The sequence below is a fragment of the Astatotilapia calliptera genome, chromosome 10 (genome assembly GCF_964374335.1).
Source record: "Astatotilapia calliptera chromosome 10, fAstCal68.1, whole genome shotgun sequence".
NCBI classification, from domain to species: Eukaryota; Metazoa; Chordata; class Actinopteri; order Cichliformes; family Cichlidae; genus Astatotilapia; species Astatotilapia calliptera.
This window is the reverse complement of record NC_137431.1, coordinates 12,913,392-12,931,448: the sequence shown is the minus strand read 5'-3', so window position 1 is coordinate 12,931,448 and position 18,057 is coordinate 12,913,392. Positions and strand designations below refer to the sequence as shown.

The window sequence follows — 18,057 nt, the reverse complement described above, 5'->3', positions numbered from 1 at the left end:
ACAAACCAACACTGATATAGACGTTTAGCATATCCAGTCTGACTGTGTGAAATGTTTTTATGTAACAGCAGATACTTTAAATAAATGTAGGATAACCTGACGTCTCTCTAGCATTTCCAAATTAAAAGAATCCTAAGTATCCAACATTTTAAATCTTTATACTGTATGTTTAACAAGACTCAGTGAAAAAACATAATGTGTAATTTGATTTATTGTAATCTTTGCTTTATAAAAAAAAACAACAGTAGATGCAGAAAAAGAAAACCAGCCAAGTATAAATGCATAATTTCACAGTACAAAGTACAAATTTCAAAATCCCCACCATGAAGGTGCATGAAAGGCTGGAGCGTTAGAAGTGAATTAACCTGACCCCACGAAAACATTCGTACCCCGTTTTTGTTATATACAAGTAATCCAAGCTAAATAGAAATCCTGGGGTGTTTCTGCTGTATCGCTGTAAAAGTCAGGTCAGAAACGTGTTGTTTTCAAGACTACAAAGTGTGCAGCTGGCTCTTGTTCTTCTTTCTGCCAACAAAGTGTCCCAGTTGTTTCTATGAACTCTGTCAGACAGGTGAGAAACACAGTCCTGTACTTGTGCTAGAAGCGTCATCAGTGGAGTCTAAAAAGGCCGCACAGGAGAAAGCCAGTCACATTTGGTTACAGCAAGTTAATAACAGATTAATAACCAGCAGCTAGTAAAAAAGCACAGACCAAAAACAGAATTATTATGACTGTCTAGATAAAAACAACCTGTGGCTTCAACAAGCGAATTCACTGAAACCATAACTTAAATGCCAAAGTGAAACTGTCACACAACAAAGAGGTAGGGTGAAACCTCCTGTCAATAAAATTTCTAGGGATAAGAATTTTTCATAGTTTGAAACCAAATGCATATCAGAAATTTCACAAAAACATACCGACTCTGGAAATTTGTCTAAAAAACACTGTGTGAATACCCAAACCTAATTTAAGATCTTACAGAATATCTTTATGTTCCTCTTCAGAGTTGTTCTGAAAATGCATTTTATTTAGCTTAAGCTTGGTTGTTAGTAAAGCTGCCCATTTGAGTTTCCTCCACTGTCTGAAAGATCAATTTTACACAGAGTAAAACAACACAAAAGCAAAGGTAAACTGTTAGAGAAGACACATTGCTCTGTCACAAGATAAAACTTGCTTCTGTACTGAAATTTACTGGCTGAAGTTAGGAAATTAGGCAGCAAGACAAATGAAAAACAGGTCTAAGCTAACTCATTAAAATCTAATATTAAAAAACTAAATGTAATATTTATGTAGAACATTATTTACACATGAACTAAATATATTGTGATGGGTCTCATGTAGCATTACCTGTTGAAGTTTGTCTTACACAGTTTCAACTGGCACACTGGGTTACTGTGAAATGACTCTAGGAACATGTTTTTATATAGTCAATGAATTCTGCACAAAAATAAACCAAAATAATAATCATGTGAGAATTATTTAAATCTGTGATTTAAAAAAATGCTGTGATTTGTACCAAACAGTCAGAAATTGATTTAAGTTGCGTCAAATGTAAAAATTCAGCAGGCATGTATTTTCCGCACTAAAAAACACAAACAAAAAACAATCAGATGCACTTTCCATGGCATCGTACCGTGCAAAACTATATTTGGTCCAATAACGACGGATCAAATTTCAACATGATAACAGATTACTGCTCCGGCTTTCTTTTCTTTTAATCTCAGGTGACTTCCAGTACTGAAGGCACTGAATTCATGTCTGGTTGGGAATTTACCTCAAAATCATTATCAACCCCTTTACAGTTAAGCAATTTTCTGGAATAGAACTTGAATGATTTTGATTTTTACTTGAAGAGACCTGAACCTACCTGAAAGCTGCAAAATACCTCAAACCAGGCAGCACAAATTTCAGTAAAATATCATGAATTCCTAATTATTTAATTTTATTTATTTAAACTGTGTTTTTTTTTTATTCTTATAAGGGAATGCTGATATCAAAACAGGTACCTTTAAGGAGGATACAAGAAGAAGGACTCAAAAGGATTTAGGATAACATCATTCAAAGATATATATAAATACATATATATTACTATTAAAGAATTCTGGATCTTTTTTTCGTTATATATATGTAAAACGAAAAAAAGATCCAGAAGTCTTTAATTATAATCTGTGTATAGCTTTCAAGTGATGCAATTGATGACATCATGGGTGTTTTTTTTAAAATTGGTCTTTTTTTCCATCTTGTTTCCCTGACATTCAGTGAAACTGCTTGTTGTAACTTGTCCACATCATGAGACTGAAATATTCCCTAAAGATGCACAGTCAAAAAGTGTTTGATGTTGATGAAGTGTTTTTCCACCTTTCCCCAGTAAATTACTGGACATTTCAGGAATTAAGAAAGTTATGTTTTTATTTATTGTGTAAACTAAACACTGAGCATTGCGGTCAACTTGCCAGAGTGGCAGTTACAGCTCAAACAGATGATTTTTTTAAAAGTAGATGCTTATTCTCATGCTTCCTTTTCTTTTCTGTCTTATCAATTCGTCCATGTTTAAATGACCTAAAAATGGACAGATTTGTGAGTATAGAGTATAGAAATAGAAAGACACAAAAGAAAAGCAGTTTACAAGCATGATGATTACAAGTGTGTGTGTGTGTGTGTGTGTGGGGGGGGGGATAGCAAAAAATAAAGACGGCAGTCCTATTTTAGTTTCACAGTGAATGACTTTTTCTGAATCATACAGTCACCACAAGATGCTTAGTGAGAGAGAGAGCGAGACGGCAGAGAGAGGAAAAAAAAAAACAAAAAAGTCCAGACACCGTGTGAAACCGAAAGCAAGAACATGAGAATATATAGTGTTTGTGAGTGCCAGTAAAGCATGAAATTATCTTGCTGCGAGTGGCACTACACCACTACTCACTACTCCTCCGAGGTAAGCCCATGTTACACTAGTTTACAAGAGTCTGAGGGTGTTTGTGTTTTTCTGATAGATATCAATATCAATATCTATATATGTATATATATATAGATATTGATATGTGTGTGTGTGTCTGTGTATATATATATACATACATACACACACACATACACACACATACACATATATATATATATGTGTGTGTGTGTGTGTGTGTGTGTGTGTGTGTGTGTGTATGTATGTATATATATATATACAGTGTGTTTATGTTTGCTTAATGACTGTGCTGTCTTAATGTACATTGAACTGGGAGATCAGGGAACTGTTATCCTTCCAGTTAGTAAGTGATTGACTGACTCAGCATGAAGACTGTTTTGCATCGAGAGCATATGTAACAACAAAAAGAAGAAACTTTTTTTTAAAAAAGGAAGATTTTTGTTTCTTTTTTCTGCTGATTAATTACAACTGAGTCAGGAAACCTGAAAGGGACAAGACATACAACGCTTCTAATTACATGATTCCTGCAGTGGCAACCACCTGCTGAAGTCAGTTTTATCTGTACTCAAGAGATTTGACTTCAGGTCTTTGCACAGACACTTTTAGGTGCAAGGCTGAAAAAGAAGAGGACATAGAAAAAAAAGAGCTTCCTTTTCACAGTTTAACCATTTATTGGAATTTAAGAAAGAAAGCATATGGATGTCATGTGGCAGGGGATGACAGATGAGGCGTGGAATTTCTTAGAGAAATGTTGTTAAATTTCCCATCTGCCATATTCATTTTCTTCAGAAGTGTTACTTTCTATACATAGCAATTTTACAGGAAGTCCAAGTCAGCTTATTTTACTTAATCGTTGGGAGTTTAAGCAGCTGCACAAACTGTTCGTTCATTAGTTTATCCCATGAAGGCGCACGTGGTCGCAGATGATTTCTAACCTATAACTCTGGTCTTGTCTCCGATGTTTCAGATGGCTGTTTGGAAAGCCCTCTTCCTCCTCTTTTGTATACTGGACTGCATGGAGCAATCCGCCTCATTACCAGTTGCTCAGACTAATTCCCTGTATCTTAATTGCTTCAAGCACACAAGGTCCACTCGAACTCGTGTGCAACAGCTGCTAGGGAAATATGTAAGTACTAAATTTAGTTCTACTCCATGGTCTGACACTAGTTGTTTTTTTTTTTCTCAGCTTAAACTTATAAGTTATTGTTTTGTGTAATATTTATAGAAGGAGCAGCAGCTGGGAAACGGGCAGTTTGAGGACAGAAGCCGACACTTGAAGGATCTGCCCTCACTTTCCACAGAATTCTATCGGTGGATTAATCTGACGGTTAGTAAGTCCCTCTGTGTTTCAAAACACTTTCATAGAAAATCATTCTCTGATTAACTTTTGGTGTTATTCTGAGAATTTCTTGTTTTGACCTTTTCCATTATGAGGAGAACAAAAAAACAAACAAAAAAAAGAAAGAAACCTGATGACTCTGTCAGAAGGTTTGCTTTTACAGAATAAAAATGCTTGTAAAAATTTGCATGGAATTCCCCTTTTTGAAACTTCAAGCACAGATGGGGTTGTGCAACGCTTCATTATGTAATCATGTGCTTGTCACTTGTGCGTTCAGGAGTGGGAACGACTGCATGCCGCTTTCTGGGACATGAAAACCTACTGGAATATGCTGGAGTGGAAGAGAATACAGCTGGAGAACGAGGAGAAAGATCAGAAGATGGTGCAGGATGCTCGGACAACTCTAACTCGGAACATCAGACACATTCAGCTGGACTTGCGGGACCTGATTAGCCAAGTTAGCACTCAGGTATCAACAGTCTTTTTACTGAAATCCACCCACATTTCATCATCCCCCTTCCCTGTGGAGGAAGTGACATCAAAAATGGTCTGATATAAGATTTGTTTTGCTTTCTCCTCTAGATGAGCTCTTTGAGAAGCTCTTGGAAAAGGCCAGCAGCTGCTTTGGCACAAACACGCCTGAACCCAGCAAGCAGGTCCAGGACAGTATGGGACAGCCGAGTGGAAGGTTACATCATCCTGAGGGATCTGGACCTTTACCTCACCAAGCTGGCAAGAGACTTTCTTTTACTGGCTACGAAAATACAGTCATGACTCAAAACTGAAAAAAGACAACACACACACACACACACATGCGCACAAAGTCAAAGAGAAAAAAGGAAGAAATAGTTGAACTGACTCTCAGCACTTTGATCAAACTGGAAAGATTGTGATAGTTTTCATTCAAGTGTTTTTATTAACATTTTGCGAGGGGCTCTGATTATTGCGAGTCTGCTTTTTATTCCTTCTCATTTTAAGGGCTTTCTTGGGTATTTCCCAGAGTTTCTGTCTCACCTCTGACTGTAAGTTAGACATGAGCTTTCAGAACGGCGAGAACGCTTCCCAACATCCTGTTTTTCCACCCACGCCCTCGATCTAGTGGACTTTCCAAAGATATTTTGCTATTTATTGAAATATTTATTACAATGCTATTTATTTCAAAGTGGTTTATTTTAATTCTCTTGCAATATGTAATACAGTGTTTTACAGAAGACATTTTATATTTGATAAATATTTTGTATTTTTTTTCAATAAAGAGTTACAGCATTTGAAATGGCGACTACTTCATGTCTTAATTTTCATCTTTGGTTATCAATAGTTAATGCAACACTGAAGATAATCTTGTTATAATGAAGATGTACAGAATATGAATCAATAAGCACTCTGTCGGGCATGTTTTGTATTCTGTGGTTTTCTCCTGTAAGCTGCAAACTGATCAGTTAGCTGGTTTTCTGTGTCTTCATGTGGCGTTGATCTGAGGGGCAGTCTGAAGAGTGAAATCAGATCGAACACAGTCAGCTATCAAATGTTTTTGGTATCAAAACACCCCTCCCTGTCTGCAGGCTCCCCACATGATATCAGAGCAGCCGCTGACTCACCACTAGCAAATGTCCTCGTCTGCCTTTGGTCACTTTCAGCTCTGCGCCCCTCACAAAATCAATTATTCCTTCCTTGCCTCGGGCCACAGTAAACTGGATGCTGCGTGCCAAGAACAGATGATAAGATGGACTGATGGTGACCACCACACAGAAGCAGTCAGTCTGAATCTTACCTGCCCGGGTTGATGTTGACGTTGCTGGTCTTGTTGGCCATCATGGCTAATTTTGTTACCAGCTCGATCGAGTGGCTGCAGTGCAGCAGCAGATCCCCCTGTGGGAGAGACAGCGGGCTTTAGAGTGGCTGCATGGTTGCTTTATTCCACACAGGCATGACTGTTGTGTCCTACTGTACCTTCTGTTTATTGTCCTCCCTTGTGATGTGAAGAACACACATCCCATCACTGAGAGAGCTCAAAGCGATATCTGTTTCAAGAAAAAACACAAAACAAATCACTAAACGCACACTGAACAGTCACAATGTGCATAATGGAATACCTAGCAGTGTTGTGGTGACCTCCTGAACTGTAACACGAAGCCATTGCAAAAGTGCCAGAAACCTTTAATAGCAACTTGAGGCTAACTCCAAAAGCAAGTTATTCCCCGTAGACTCCGATCTTAAAAGTCCCCAACTTTACAACATCTTTTACAGTCTGGTGCAAAACAGTTTTGATCTCTGTGGATAGTTTTCCCCTATGATAACAACTGTATGGGGCAAATCATTCTTAGCTGATTCATATGCACAGCGGAGTTAAGTCTGTGACCGTTATGAGTAACGAGTGTTCCTGCAGAGGCAGCTGCTGTAGTCAACAGCTGCCTGCTAGACATCCCCTCTGTTGATTCAAGTCTGCAGAGAATTATCTGACTCATAACGACTTCCCATGTAAAGCCCATCCACGAATTTGTGATGGTTTTTATTACATTGTTTTACAGCACTAATTAGAATACGTGCGTGAACTTGAACCTATATAGTTTGCTAGCAGTAGCTGATAAGTTCACAGTCCACTTTATCATCCAGATATGGAAACTTCTGCTTGAGAGTCTCTAGAGACTGAGCTGAAGTTTCCAGAAAAAGCCGTTTAGATTTTGTGACCGCAGATGGACGTTTAAAAAAACAGAAGAAGCAGGATTTAAAACTGTAAAGATTCCTCCCTTACAAAAAATATGCATTTACAAGTGATGAATTCAAGAACATTATCTCAATAACTATCTCAATATACTACATTTGTAAAACTGTCCCCTTCTCAGGGCTGGTTTTCACCTCTCAGAGCTGTGTAGTCGATCCTCTGCTTGATTTTGGTCTTGTCCACCAACACAGCAAAGGTGTTAGTGAGGAGCAGCTGGCGAGGGCGCGGCTTGAAACCCCTTTTGTCATACTTTATGACTGAAACACCGTACTGAAAAGGACAAGGAGACGCATTACTCCATAGCAGCATTTATTATCGCCATCAGGCTTTAAACAAAAAAAAACAAACCCTACCTGCACTTTGTCATTGCCCAGAGTCTGGACGACTTTGAGACTGATTTGCTCACGTTCTGTATAAAGCAGTAGAAATGCTCTGTGAATTTTTTATGCTTGCCAGTGGGTGGTGGATAACAAGTGCAAAGACAATGAATACATAAACGTGTACCAAGCCTGGAGTCCAAAAACAGCTTTCCAACACTCTGAGGGTAGCTGTCTTTCTGATCCTTGAAGATCTCACTGGCTACAACCTTCTGCATCATCTAGAGGACAAACAAAAATCAAGTGAGATTTAAATAAAGATTAAAACAAAACAACTAAATGAAAGCCAGTCAGCTGCAATCTGACCATCTTGCAGGAAAATACAACAACAAGATAACAGGTAGACCATCTTCTGTTATCAGTGTACCTGCTTCTTCCATTCGGGCTGGACTCTCCAGCAATACTTTGTGACCATGTTCCGCATGTGCAGCCTCTGCAGGTGCTCCGATGCCTGTAGGAGACCAAAGAATTAACAATGCAGACTATCTATTCAAATATCATATTATCTGTGTGCAATGATCTTAGACAGCGGGGGGACTCAATTTGAATGTGGGGTTTTTGCACCTCATCGAGAGACGGAGGAGGTGTCGGCCAGGATTTGTCCAAAACACTCTTGGGCAGGTTTTTGCGTAGATTTTTCAAGAAAGAGTAACGAACGTGATCCAGGAAATAGTCATTCTCAGGACCGTATTCCCCATGACGGTAGATGAAGCCTTTAATGAACCTGGGAAAAAAAATGCAAAAATCATGATGGAAATTATTATATTTTGCAAAACACAGCACCAAAAACTAGACGCCAAAAAAAAGTTTCATTCAAGCACCTGCGAATTAAGTCAGCAGCCTGGCGACGCCTTTTAGCTCTCCTGCGTGCTTTCATCCCTCGCCACCCCGACTGGATCACTATCACTATATATATATATACACACATGCACGTATAAACACCAAGACAGCTCTTATACTCAGCCAAAGAGAACACCCCAACGTTAGTGCAGCAGACATATAAAGTCAGTTTAGACCCACAAAGGAATGCTGGGGAAATGAAACAAAGCTGTATTGCAGATTTATGCATTTGTACCAAGCAGGTAGGGCCAATGTAACAATACTATACAAACACATTAAACACTTGTATATTCTCATTTTAGGGGCTATTCTTTAAGGAGAAAGGTGGCAAAGTATGAGAGCGCCAACAGCTGGAGGTGGTCTGACCTGCACGTCTGATGCGTTGGTACTTGGCCCTCTCTCTGTAGCCTCTCCATGATGTCTGCAGGGTCAGTGCTGAAACATGAGGAATATAGTTTTACTGCGTACCTTATGATTGTGTTTAAAATGTGTTCATTTTGATGATTAAAGTCAGGAGCTGTTTCACTAAAACCTCCCAAAAAGCTGAAGCTTCACATCTTTGACACTCTAAACTCATTAGAAGTGTGTTTCATGAATATTTGCATCACTACCTTATATTTTATTTCAGTTGTGACGCCCTCAGTTTGATAATCCTTGCTATTGCTGCTTACCTATCTCTGGCTTTTTCGCTTCTAGAGCATCTTCAGTATTGAAAAGAGTTTTTGGAAAACGGATGAAGATTTTTGATCTGCAGAAAGCAGCCAAAAAAAAAAAAATTGTGATCAACACAAAATCAGTGTGCCTTTCAATGGACACTTATTGCAATGAAGTGTGATTAAATGCCAAACAAGTTACCTCCCCAGTTTGTACTCTTCATCTTTGTATCCCAGGTGCTTAACCAGTGTCAAAACTCCATCTGCGAGTCTGCCATGCCAGTTGGGCCACGTCTCAGGACACAGGGGCTTATACCTAAGAGCATTTATGAACGGTTACAATAAAAGAAGAATGAACATAAAGTAAACAGCCACTGCAACTGTGAACTACCGCTGCAGGAAGGCTTCAAAGCGCCGACGATATGCAAAGCCAGCTCTCCTGACCCTCAGGTTTTCCATCAGGCCCAGGTACTTCACCTGATGTCGAACCAGAACTTCATCAAACCTTCCTGCAGGGACAGAAACCGTATTTATTAGTAACAAAGAAATATTTCTGGCCAATGATATGAAACGCAATCCAAACAGCAGGATAAGCTTCATTACATACATTAAGAAGCTGGGGGTTTTATTTATTTGAAATAAAAAGGACATTTTTATTAAAAAAGTTGCGACTAAATCAAAATTCCTTTTGTTAGATTAACTTATAACCTTCTGTAATCACATGCTAGTTTGTTGTTGAATCAAACAAAACACATCTTCCACCTTTACTATTAGAGTGTTTAAGAAGGTATTTCCTTTTCTGAGAGGTTTTGATTGAGAACGGGAAACGTAAGAAAAGAATTAGGTCAAACATAATTAGTTTATGAATCACCAACTAAACATCATTTCTAGTTCACTGCCGTGTGACAAAACTGAGAACACAGCAGCCAGTATTAGACGAGTAACCTTTACATTGTTTTTCTTGATCTGTATTTAGGATCTTCTAATAAAGCCTTTATTTGAGACCCGGACCCTCCCAAATAAAAACGCTTATATATCCCAATTAATATGACAGGATGTGAAACATGTACCTGGCTGCTTGGCGTCATTTGGTTTGATACAGCGCACGTAGGATGGCTCTTTAGACCTGAGGATTTCTGTAAGTTTCATCAGGCTGTTTTTGAACTGAGTGGCAGCCTAAATGATCAACAAAAGAAAATTAAATGATGTGAAATTCTCAGAGTGTATTTTCTGTTTTTTTAAATCATGCCTACAAATGATCAACATAGAGAGTGTGACTGATTTGTTACCATCTCTGGGCGTTTCTGGTCTATGACTTCCTCTCTGCGGAAGCAGTGACTTAGGATCTGGTTGTCTGACTGGCACATGACCTGAACAGAGACCAAACCACAAAACCACAAGTCAACATTAGATGTCCCCCCTCTTCCTCTTCACTCAAGCAATGGCAGGAGACAGAGTGGTTTTCAAAGGTTGCGGTGAGGCTCTACCTTGTCCCTTTTCACTATCCTCACCTCTTTCAGGTTCCTGTTCAGCAAGTCATTGTTCTTGTCGAGGAAACCTGAATGGAAGCAAAAACACGGTGATTGAGGAATAAGCTGCTTGTGAATCATCCTCTCTATGTGTTGTCTCATAACAGGAAATGTAAGTATGAATACGCTATTGATCCAGCCTTAACAGTTTACCATTGACATTGTAGTTGACCTCTCCGGCATAATGCAGCAGTCTGAACTCCTCCCTGCTCATCACCCTGCGAGTCTTTCCATTTGCCAACTTGTGCCTGAAATAAACACACACATATAGATTTACTCACATATATTGTACAGTACAAGTACAAGTCTTTGATATAAGATGATGCTTACGTGACAAAATGGGGATGGCCGCCCACTGTGTCCTCCAATTTCTCTAAAAAGGAGACATCACAAGTTTCTCCGGGCCTTAGGCACTCCTCGTCCTGTAAGTTATTCACGCTATTTAATTTCTCAAAAAGGGAAAGAGAAATAAATAATCAAAGATACAAACTCAACGCTGTTTTACGCACCAGAATGGAGATGATGCCTTTGTGCTTCTCTTCTATCAGGTCACAAATGATCTTGTTGTCAAAGTATTGCACAGTTTCCCACTGCATGTGAAAGGAAAGAATGTAGTTTTAGCATCGAAATTCGATATCAATAGTTGTTTCACACTGACTACGCAATTAGCAGCTGTACTCACTGCAATTCCTTCCGTCTCATATTCTTCCTGCTCAGATCTGAGGGTCAGCTCTATAAACAGCTGCTGGAGCTTCTCATTGCAGTAGTTGATGCAGAACTGCTCAAAACTGCAGGCGGGAAACTTCTTTTAAAACAGAACAAAACTACCGCACATTGCAGGGACACTGAAGGCTACTTTTGACAGCGAAACCGGTTGACGAACTGCGCTAAGAAGCAGATGACGGTGAAGAGGAAAAGAATATAATCCATACCTGTTGTGCTGCAAGACCTCAAAGCCATAGATGTCTAGAAGCCCTATAACTGAGGAACCTTTGCTGCTGTGGTAGATTTCATCCTGCACAGCATATACAGTGCACATCATTCAGACAGAGATAGAAGACAACAACGGCCTCACAATAAGATGGAGGAATTTCTCTTGTTATCTTTAAGTTGTTATGAGTGCTGCACCTTAAGAGCCAGCGACTGGTTGATCTTCTCCACCAGCCACGTGAAGGTCCGGCCATACACAGCCTTGGCTAAGGCGTCACGGGCAGCCTCCGCTTGCTCAAAATTTAGCGGGGTGATCATCTGCATAAACATAAAAACAGCCCAGTAAAAACATGTGCATCGAACAACTGAAAACCTGAGGAGTGATGATGAAAAGATGATGACCTCCTCTCCCTTGGCTGTGAGCTTCTTGTGAGTGAGTGCCTCCCTAAGGGCTGAGCCATCGACACCCAGCAGCTGGAGAACAACAACACATCTGCTCTCAGTCAGGCTGTTTTGTAAGATTTCTAAGCATATTTAAACATCTGTCAATACTAGCGGGATTGTACTGACCCTTGCAAGATTAGAAATCTCAGTGGTGATATAGGTTTCACCTTCCTCCCCTTCCCCAAACTGCGTGTTTCCCAGATGGAGAACACTGGCGATGATATTCAGCAATTTCTGATGCGGGAGACAGAAAGAACAGCTGGCAACAACCTCACAGATGAACAATTTGCTTTTCAAATGCGTCGATGATGATGTAGTGTTCAGAATAGCATTATTTATACCAAAACTGTCAGAAAAGAGCTCATTAAGGATTCCAGTGTTGCAATGATATAAAATGATTTTAACATGGTAAAACTCTGACTGTTACTGACCTGCACTTCTTCTTCTGTGAAGCCAATGACAGGAAGGGCCTTCATCACAACCTTCCAATTATTCTTGTCACTTATGGAGCTGACTCTGGGACAGTTGCCCTGAAAAAAGAAACAATTTAAAACGATGCTAAAACTAATGGTGCAGACAATTTGTAATTCTTGAAACTGCGCGACACACACCTTAACCAGATAGCGGTAGTTCTGGGGGTTTCTTTCCAGGTTCAGAGTGTTGAGTTGGTCATCTTCTCCTCCATCCAGAAGCTGATAGAAGATGTGGAAGTTTCTCTCGCCGTGGTTCTGATGTACTACACGAGATTTCTCCAGCAGGTAGTTTAAGATGTGACCACCCACCGGTGCCCCCTTGAAGAGGTTACACAAAAAGATGAGAGCTGAGAGCAACTATTAAAGTTTTCTTCTAGAGTTGTTGCTTTTCGATGCTATGATGACTGATATGATGTTATCCAATATATCAGTTTTAGCGTTTACCCTAAAGTCAAACTGAACATCCATGTATTTCCCAAAGCGGCTGGAGTTGTCATTCCTTAGTGTTTTTGCATTGCCAAATGCCTTTGTAAAAAAACAAAAACAAAAACAAAAAAAACACAGGAAATTAGAGAGAGGAAGTGAAATTAAAAGAAAGAATGCAACATAAAATCCCACAAAAGTCCCATATAAAAATAACAGATAAGTCAGATAATATCATGCACTGCAAATACAGGCTAATCAGCTTGAAAAGCCTAATTTTTAAATACCTCCAGGACAGGGTTTGACTGTAGCAGGCGGTCACCAAGTGCTGCCATATGATCATTAGTGGGGCAGGTGACAGCGTAGTAGAGGAGGATCTTCTTGGAGGCCTCTGTTTTACCTGCTCCACTTTCGCCTGATATGAGTATACACTGGTCTTTTCTCTCGGTCCGCATGGCCCGGTAAGTGTTGTCTGACAAGGCATAGCTGAGGAAAAAACAAAAATGCAGGTTCAGCTACAGATCAACATGCAGGTAAAACACAGCAGTGGAATAAAGTCACACAAAAATCAGCGTAGATCCAGAAAACCCAAAGCAAATACAGAGAGGTTGTTGTTCCATCTGCAGTAATTTGTATTTGGTAGTAGGGATCTGTTATGGGACCTCCCTGACCATATGTGTGCATATGTGGAAAGCTTAAGGTAGGGAGAGCAGTAAGATTACTACTATGATTATAAGTAGCTAGGGTGGGTTTCCAAGCAGCTTGTAAGGGTTGCTGCAGCTGTAGGGAGCTAAAATAATTTAAATAGCAAGATGAGATTTACGGATATGTGCAAAAAGCAAGCTCAGATCAGCCAACTTTACATAAAGCCACTTTCAGCTACTCTGTTATTCACAAATGGTTGGCACAGCGAGTAGCTCCACATGATTAATTTTATAATCACTTTATAAATAATATATAATATTTTAAAAATATCAGATTTAGTTCATAATTATCTGCTCATGTGATTTTCTTTCTTCTCATCCTGACTTAATATTTAGGGTTTTTTGAGCTGTAGTCAGACAAAAGGCAAAAACTGAAGCAACATTTAGTTTTTGTTTGGTGTTTATCAAACTGAACCATTAATAAAAAAACGCCTGAGGAGCCTGAAGTGACTCACATGTGAGGCGATATTTCGTAGAAGCTGACCCCTCTGTAACGATCCATCTGCTGCTTGGAGTAAATCTCTAGCTCTTTGTACGGGTTCATCGACACCAACACTGAGCCGATATACGTCTGACATCAAACACAGGGAGTAGACACCACGTTCAAGTTATGGCTTATCACATCACGGGAAATGTTTTAGAAAATAGGAAGAAAAATGATTACATAAATGAGGTTTTCTCTGAAGCGCCGCCGCAGATTTTCTATGAAGGCTGCCTCGCTGTTGTAGTTTTCCAGCAAGACAAAGTCCTGCACCCCAACCCTGTCCCGGGCAGTCAGCGCACCCTCCATGACCAGACGCACTCTTCCCTCAATGTCCACCTCCTACACAGAAAAGGAGAAAAAGAATCGTTACAAACGTACATGGAATGTGAATTTCTCTTCATTCTTGAGTCACTTCCTGCCTTAAATGGCAATCGAAGACAGGTTTTTAATCTTTCTTATAAATATCTAACATAAGCAATTACATGCTGCTGACAAGCAGGGGGCACAAAAGGACAATTCATATTTCCAGCTTCACCCAGCAGTAAACAGGTTAATACGCAGCGCACAAGAAAACAATAATTACCACATGATTTTGATGGCACGATATTTATTTCAAAACACTTTCAAAATGCCAGGGCAAATGAATCAGGCCTAAATCCCCCAAGCGGCGCTCTCTAAAGTTTACAGAGTGCTTCTTGGCTGTGGAAACAAGTCCTGCAAGTGCACAAAGAAGAACAGTTCCACCAAGCATGCCAAGATTAAACAAAGAAGTAATTTAAGGAATCCTAATGATAAACAGACAGGATAGACTCCTCTATTTTTCGACAGAGACAGTGTATTATCATGTGTGTACACAGTACACAAAGTTTTATATCACCAGATGGGGTTTAACTAGAAAAATGTGTGTACATGTCAACCCCACTGTGAAGATAAACATCGTAGTGGAGACAGAAACGAATTACTAGAGAAATTCTTAGATATGCCCTGAAGTCAGATATAACATACACACAACAACATGCAGCATCATGCAAAGAGATAAAAGAAATGTCAGCAGTCATTACTTACTGATGAGAAATATCCAGAAAAACACTTGAGCGTATATTAAATGCACAATATACCACAGCCAGACAAAAGGTGCTCTATGTTCGGTATCAAAGGCTCATTTAAGAAACAAGCCCTACTCTTTCACATTCATAAAATACAAGCAGTAAGTGGAACAAAGGGGTTAGACTTCCACAGGACGTTTGTTTTTCTTGAACGCAACAGCCTCTCGAGGGTCTCATTTGGCCGGCCAACGCTGCTAAAAGGTCATTATCTCTGACCACTTCATGCAGGAATATCCTTAAAAAAACACAAGAGGACAACAGTGGACGACAGCCAAGAAGTGAACGCAAAGAAGTCACCGCACACTTCCACTGCAGCCCCTCCTCTCTGCTTCACCTCGTATTATTGTTTTCCCACTTGCAGGTGGGCTTCCTACAAAAAGCAATTACTGTTCAAAGTCAGATTTTCCAAAAGGATATGTCTCAAGAATTTCAGGGTCAGATTTAGGGCATGCTTTCAGTGATTTTGATGCAATTTGACATTCTACTCATTCTACTCATATAAAGACAAGCAATGAGCAGTGCAGACAAAAACTTATCCTTGCAGTACTTTTAACAAAGGGGGTGCAATGATGTAGCAGGTTTTCAGTTTTCAAATGTTCTGCAACAGCTGTAATGAAAAGTGCCTGGATAACACTTGTTAGGTTACAGTCAGTGTATGAGGTTGCAACTCATCACATTCTGTACAGTGTCACGGGGTCTGCCACATTATTGTGAAACTCAAGAGTTCATCTCAGTGTGTTCTCTCGCTGTAGATGACTGGGCCACAGTTGAAGCTCTGGGCTTTAAAGGACTTGCTTTGCCTAAAGCTTTCATTTCAGCTTCCTTAGCCTTCATACCTTAAGAGTTTCTGTGCTGTGGAGTAGCTGCTGTGCTCAGAGTACCTGCACAGTGTCCAGCTTGAATTTGTAAGGATCTTTTTCAAGTTATGTGTTTTTGCTTTCTTTCATTACAAGATTTTTGTCAACTTTATTGATCAGAGGCCTCATTCAGTACTCTTCTTTGATACCAAAATCAGAAAGATTGCTACCACTCGTGTTGGAGGTAATATGTGGTTCAGTTACGTTAAGGGCTATAGCTCTGGGATGGAGATTTAACCAGAATCAAGTGTAATCCCTGTAGCTTTGTTTTCTGTGAACTGACCTGAGGCCTCCTTTTTACAGCACCTTGAGTGTGATCTAGCTGATGGTGCATGAGAGCTTAATGTAGGATTTGACTCTGAGTATCAGGGAACTTCTGTGAAATCTGCAGGTTTGTGGGTGCAGCTGCAGCTGCAGTAAGAAAGTTAACAGCAGGACTTGGCCCTAGGCCTCATGACTAAGCTCTGCAGGGCCAACTTCATTTCGGATTGTCTTCCTTATAAGGCATGCCCCACCACTCTGTCCCAGGGATAAGCAGCAGTGGTACCATGGTGGGCTCCTGACCAAAGTTGTGCCAGCAGGGATATAATGGAAAAATAGTGTTTATGTTTTTTTTTTTTCTTTTATCCGGACTGCTTGAGTTAAGGCTTACACAAAACCCCAAATATACACTGACTCATACACAGGAAAAAAATTCCAAGTGACTCATTGTTCTGTTTTGCTTTTCCCCCTCTGGTGTCTCCATGGCAGAAAGAGGGAATAGGTTGATCGGATATCGACTTTATTGTATCAGTACAGAAAATGCTTAAACATAGCCACAAGTAACCACAAATCGCGAGTAGGTGGGCCGCAATAAAAAGGAAAATAAAACAACGAGCATCATGGACCTTACCCTGGCTTGGTACCTCATCCTGTCCTGTTGTTGCTGGAAGAAGGTTGAACTGGTGGTTCCCCCTCAGGCTGGTGCTCCTCCTCCTGTCTCACAGACTTCTTAAACGCAGCTTCTCATCCACCTCTGCCCATGGGCAACACAATTAGGCAACTTTACGTCTTACCCTTCGGTCACTTTCTCTGTTTCTCTCTGCCTTGGCGTCTCTTCCGTCACGTCTTTGCGCTTCCTTGCTTGACTCCCCGGTGCACACACACTTAGGCCAAAACTCAAGCGGCTCCTCTTGTTTGCACCTTCAATTCATCTTGTCCATGACAGGTCAAAGTAAATCACCGCCTCTCCGTGATTCCCTGTCCTTCCTTCTGAACTATTCTGCATGAAACAAGGGCAGGAACTACACTCACACGTCACTCTGAAAGAAAAAAAAAAAGTCGAGGGAAAGTATGCTGTTGGATAATGAGACAAAAAAGAGGGCCAGAGAAAACAGAGAGTGGAGAGGGTTTGGAAAAACTTGCTAAGAGCCCCAGACTAAAAGCATGTAATCACTGTGCAGCTATTAAAAAAAGAAAAAAAAAAACAGAAATCACATGATTGGCCCTTAGGACATTCTTTCCTTCCCTCCCTGTTAGTTTGCTCCCTCCCTTTTCTCCCACAAGCCGAGGCAGATTCACATGGGATGTGAATTATGGAAGTGTTTCACCAGCAAGACTGCCTGTCTCCTAGTGGCTGTCATCCACTGCTGACGAAATAACTTACACCATCATAGAAATATTACTCCGCAGATATATTAATATGAAGTGTTACATTCCCCATCTGTTTCCTTTTCCTGGCAACAACCACAACGCAACACATTTTTAACTTAACACTGACTTAACGTATGAGCCGTGCGCATGAATTATCAGATTCCTCTCTTATTATCCTCCCTCCTATTCAAGGCATTTTTTTTATGTGTGTGTGCTTTCAAGGCCACATCACCTTTCTAACAGAACAGCACCCTCCTCTGGTTCCCCACTCCTCATCTTTCCTCTCACTTCACTGTAGCTCAGGCTGTTTCCATGCCACACCCACTTTCACATGCCAGCATCAAATATCCAACAGAGAGGAATCTGAATAATGCTGCCCAGATGGGAAAACCTTTTACATTTTTTTCCCTTCTTACTCTCAATAGTGCTTAAAAAGAGATAAACAGTTTTGTATAAGCAATAAACACAAATACACCAATTTTAAACCAGTCAGCCTCACTTCATAATGCAGAGGTCTCCCTTACGCTATCAGAACAGCTTTGACGCTTAAGGATGTTGATATCAAACCTCAGCCTAGCATGTGCTGTGGTTTTTGATTCTGGGAGTTGGTGGGATTCTTTGTGTCCTGTG

At 40.2% G+C, this 18,057-nt stretch overlaps 2 protein-coding genes across 2 annotated transcripts; one reads left to right on the top strand and one right to left on the bottom strand.

Annotated features, from left to right (window-relative positions):
* Positions 1 to 3,836: 3,836 nt before the first annotated feature.
* LOC113030217 (uncharacterized) lies at positions 3,837 to 5,740 on the top strand. The gene is made up of 4 exons (XM_026181423.2): positions 3,837 to 4,040; positions 4,140 to 4,241; positions 4,531 to 4,722; positions 4,836 to 5,740. The coding sequence occupies exons 1-4, from the start codon at positions 3,873 to 3,875 to the stop codon at positions 5,025 to 5,027; spliced, it is 654 nt and encodes a 217-aa protein (XP_026037208.1). The 5' UTR covers positions 3,837 to 3,872; the 3' UTR covers positions 5,028 to 5,740.
* LOC113030216 (unconventional myosin-Ic-like) lies at positions 5,405 to 17,715 on the bottom strand. Its single transcript, XM_026181422.2, has 32 exons — positions 16,688 to 17,715; positions 14,013 to 14,171; positions 13,804 to 13,919; positions 12,932 to 13,130; positions 12,666 to 12,746; positions 12,360 to 12,539; positions 12,180 to 12,278; positions 11,875 to 11,982; positions 11,707 to 11,778; positions 11,503 to 11,622; positions 11,307 to 11,389; positions 11,057 to 11,162; positions 10,884 to 10,964; positions 10,705 to 10,796; positions 10,528 to 10,622; positions 10,357 to 10,403; positions 10,135 to 10,215; positions 9,916 to 10,021; positions 9,237 to 9,354; positions 9,048 to 9,161; positions 8,864 to 8,940; positions 8,559 to 8,627; positions 8,174 to 8,258; positions 7,917 to 8,076; positions 7,720 to 7,803; positions 7,480 to 7,573; positions 7,329 to 7,384; positions 7,110 to 7,245; positions 6,204 to 6,274; positions 6,025 to 6,122; positions 5,852 to 5,951; positions 5,405 to 5,739 (listed from the first exon to the last, which is right to left on the bottom strand). The coding sequence occupies exons 1-32, from the start codon at positions 16,703 to 16,705 to the stop codon at positions 5,713 to 5,715; spliced, it is 3,132 nt and encodes a 1,043-aa protein (XP_026037207.1). The 5' UTR covers positions 16,706 to 17,715; the 3' UTR covers positions 5,405 to 5,712.
* Between the last annotated feature and the right edge of the window lie 342 nt (positions 17,716 to 18,057).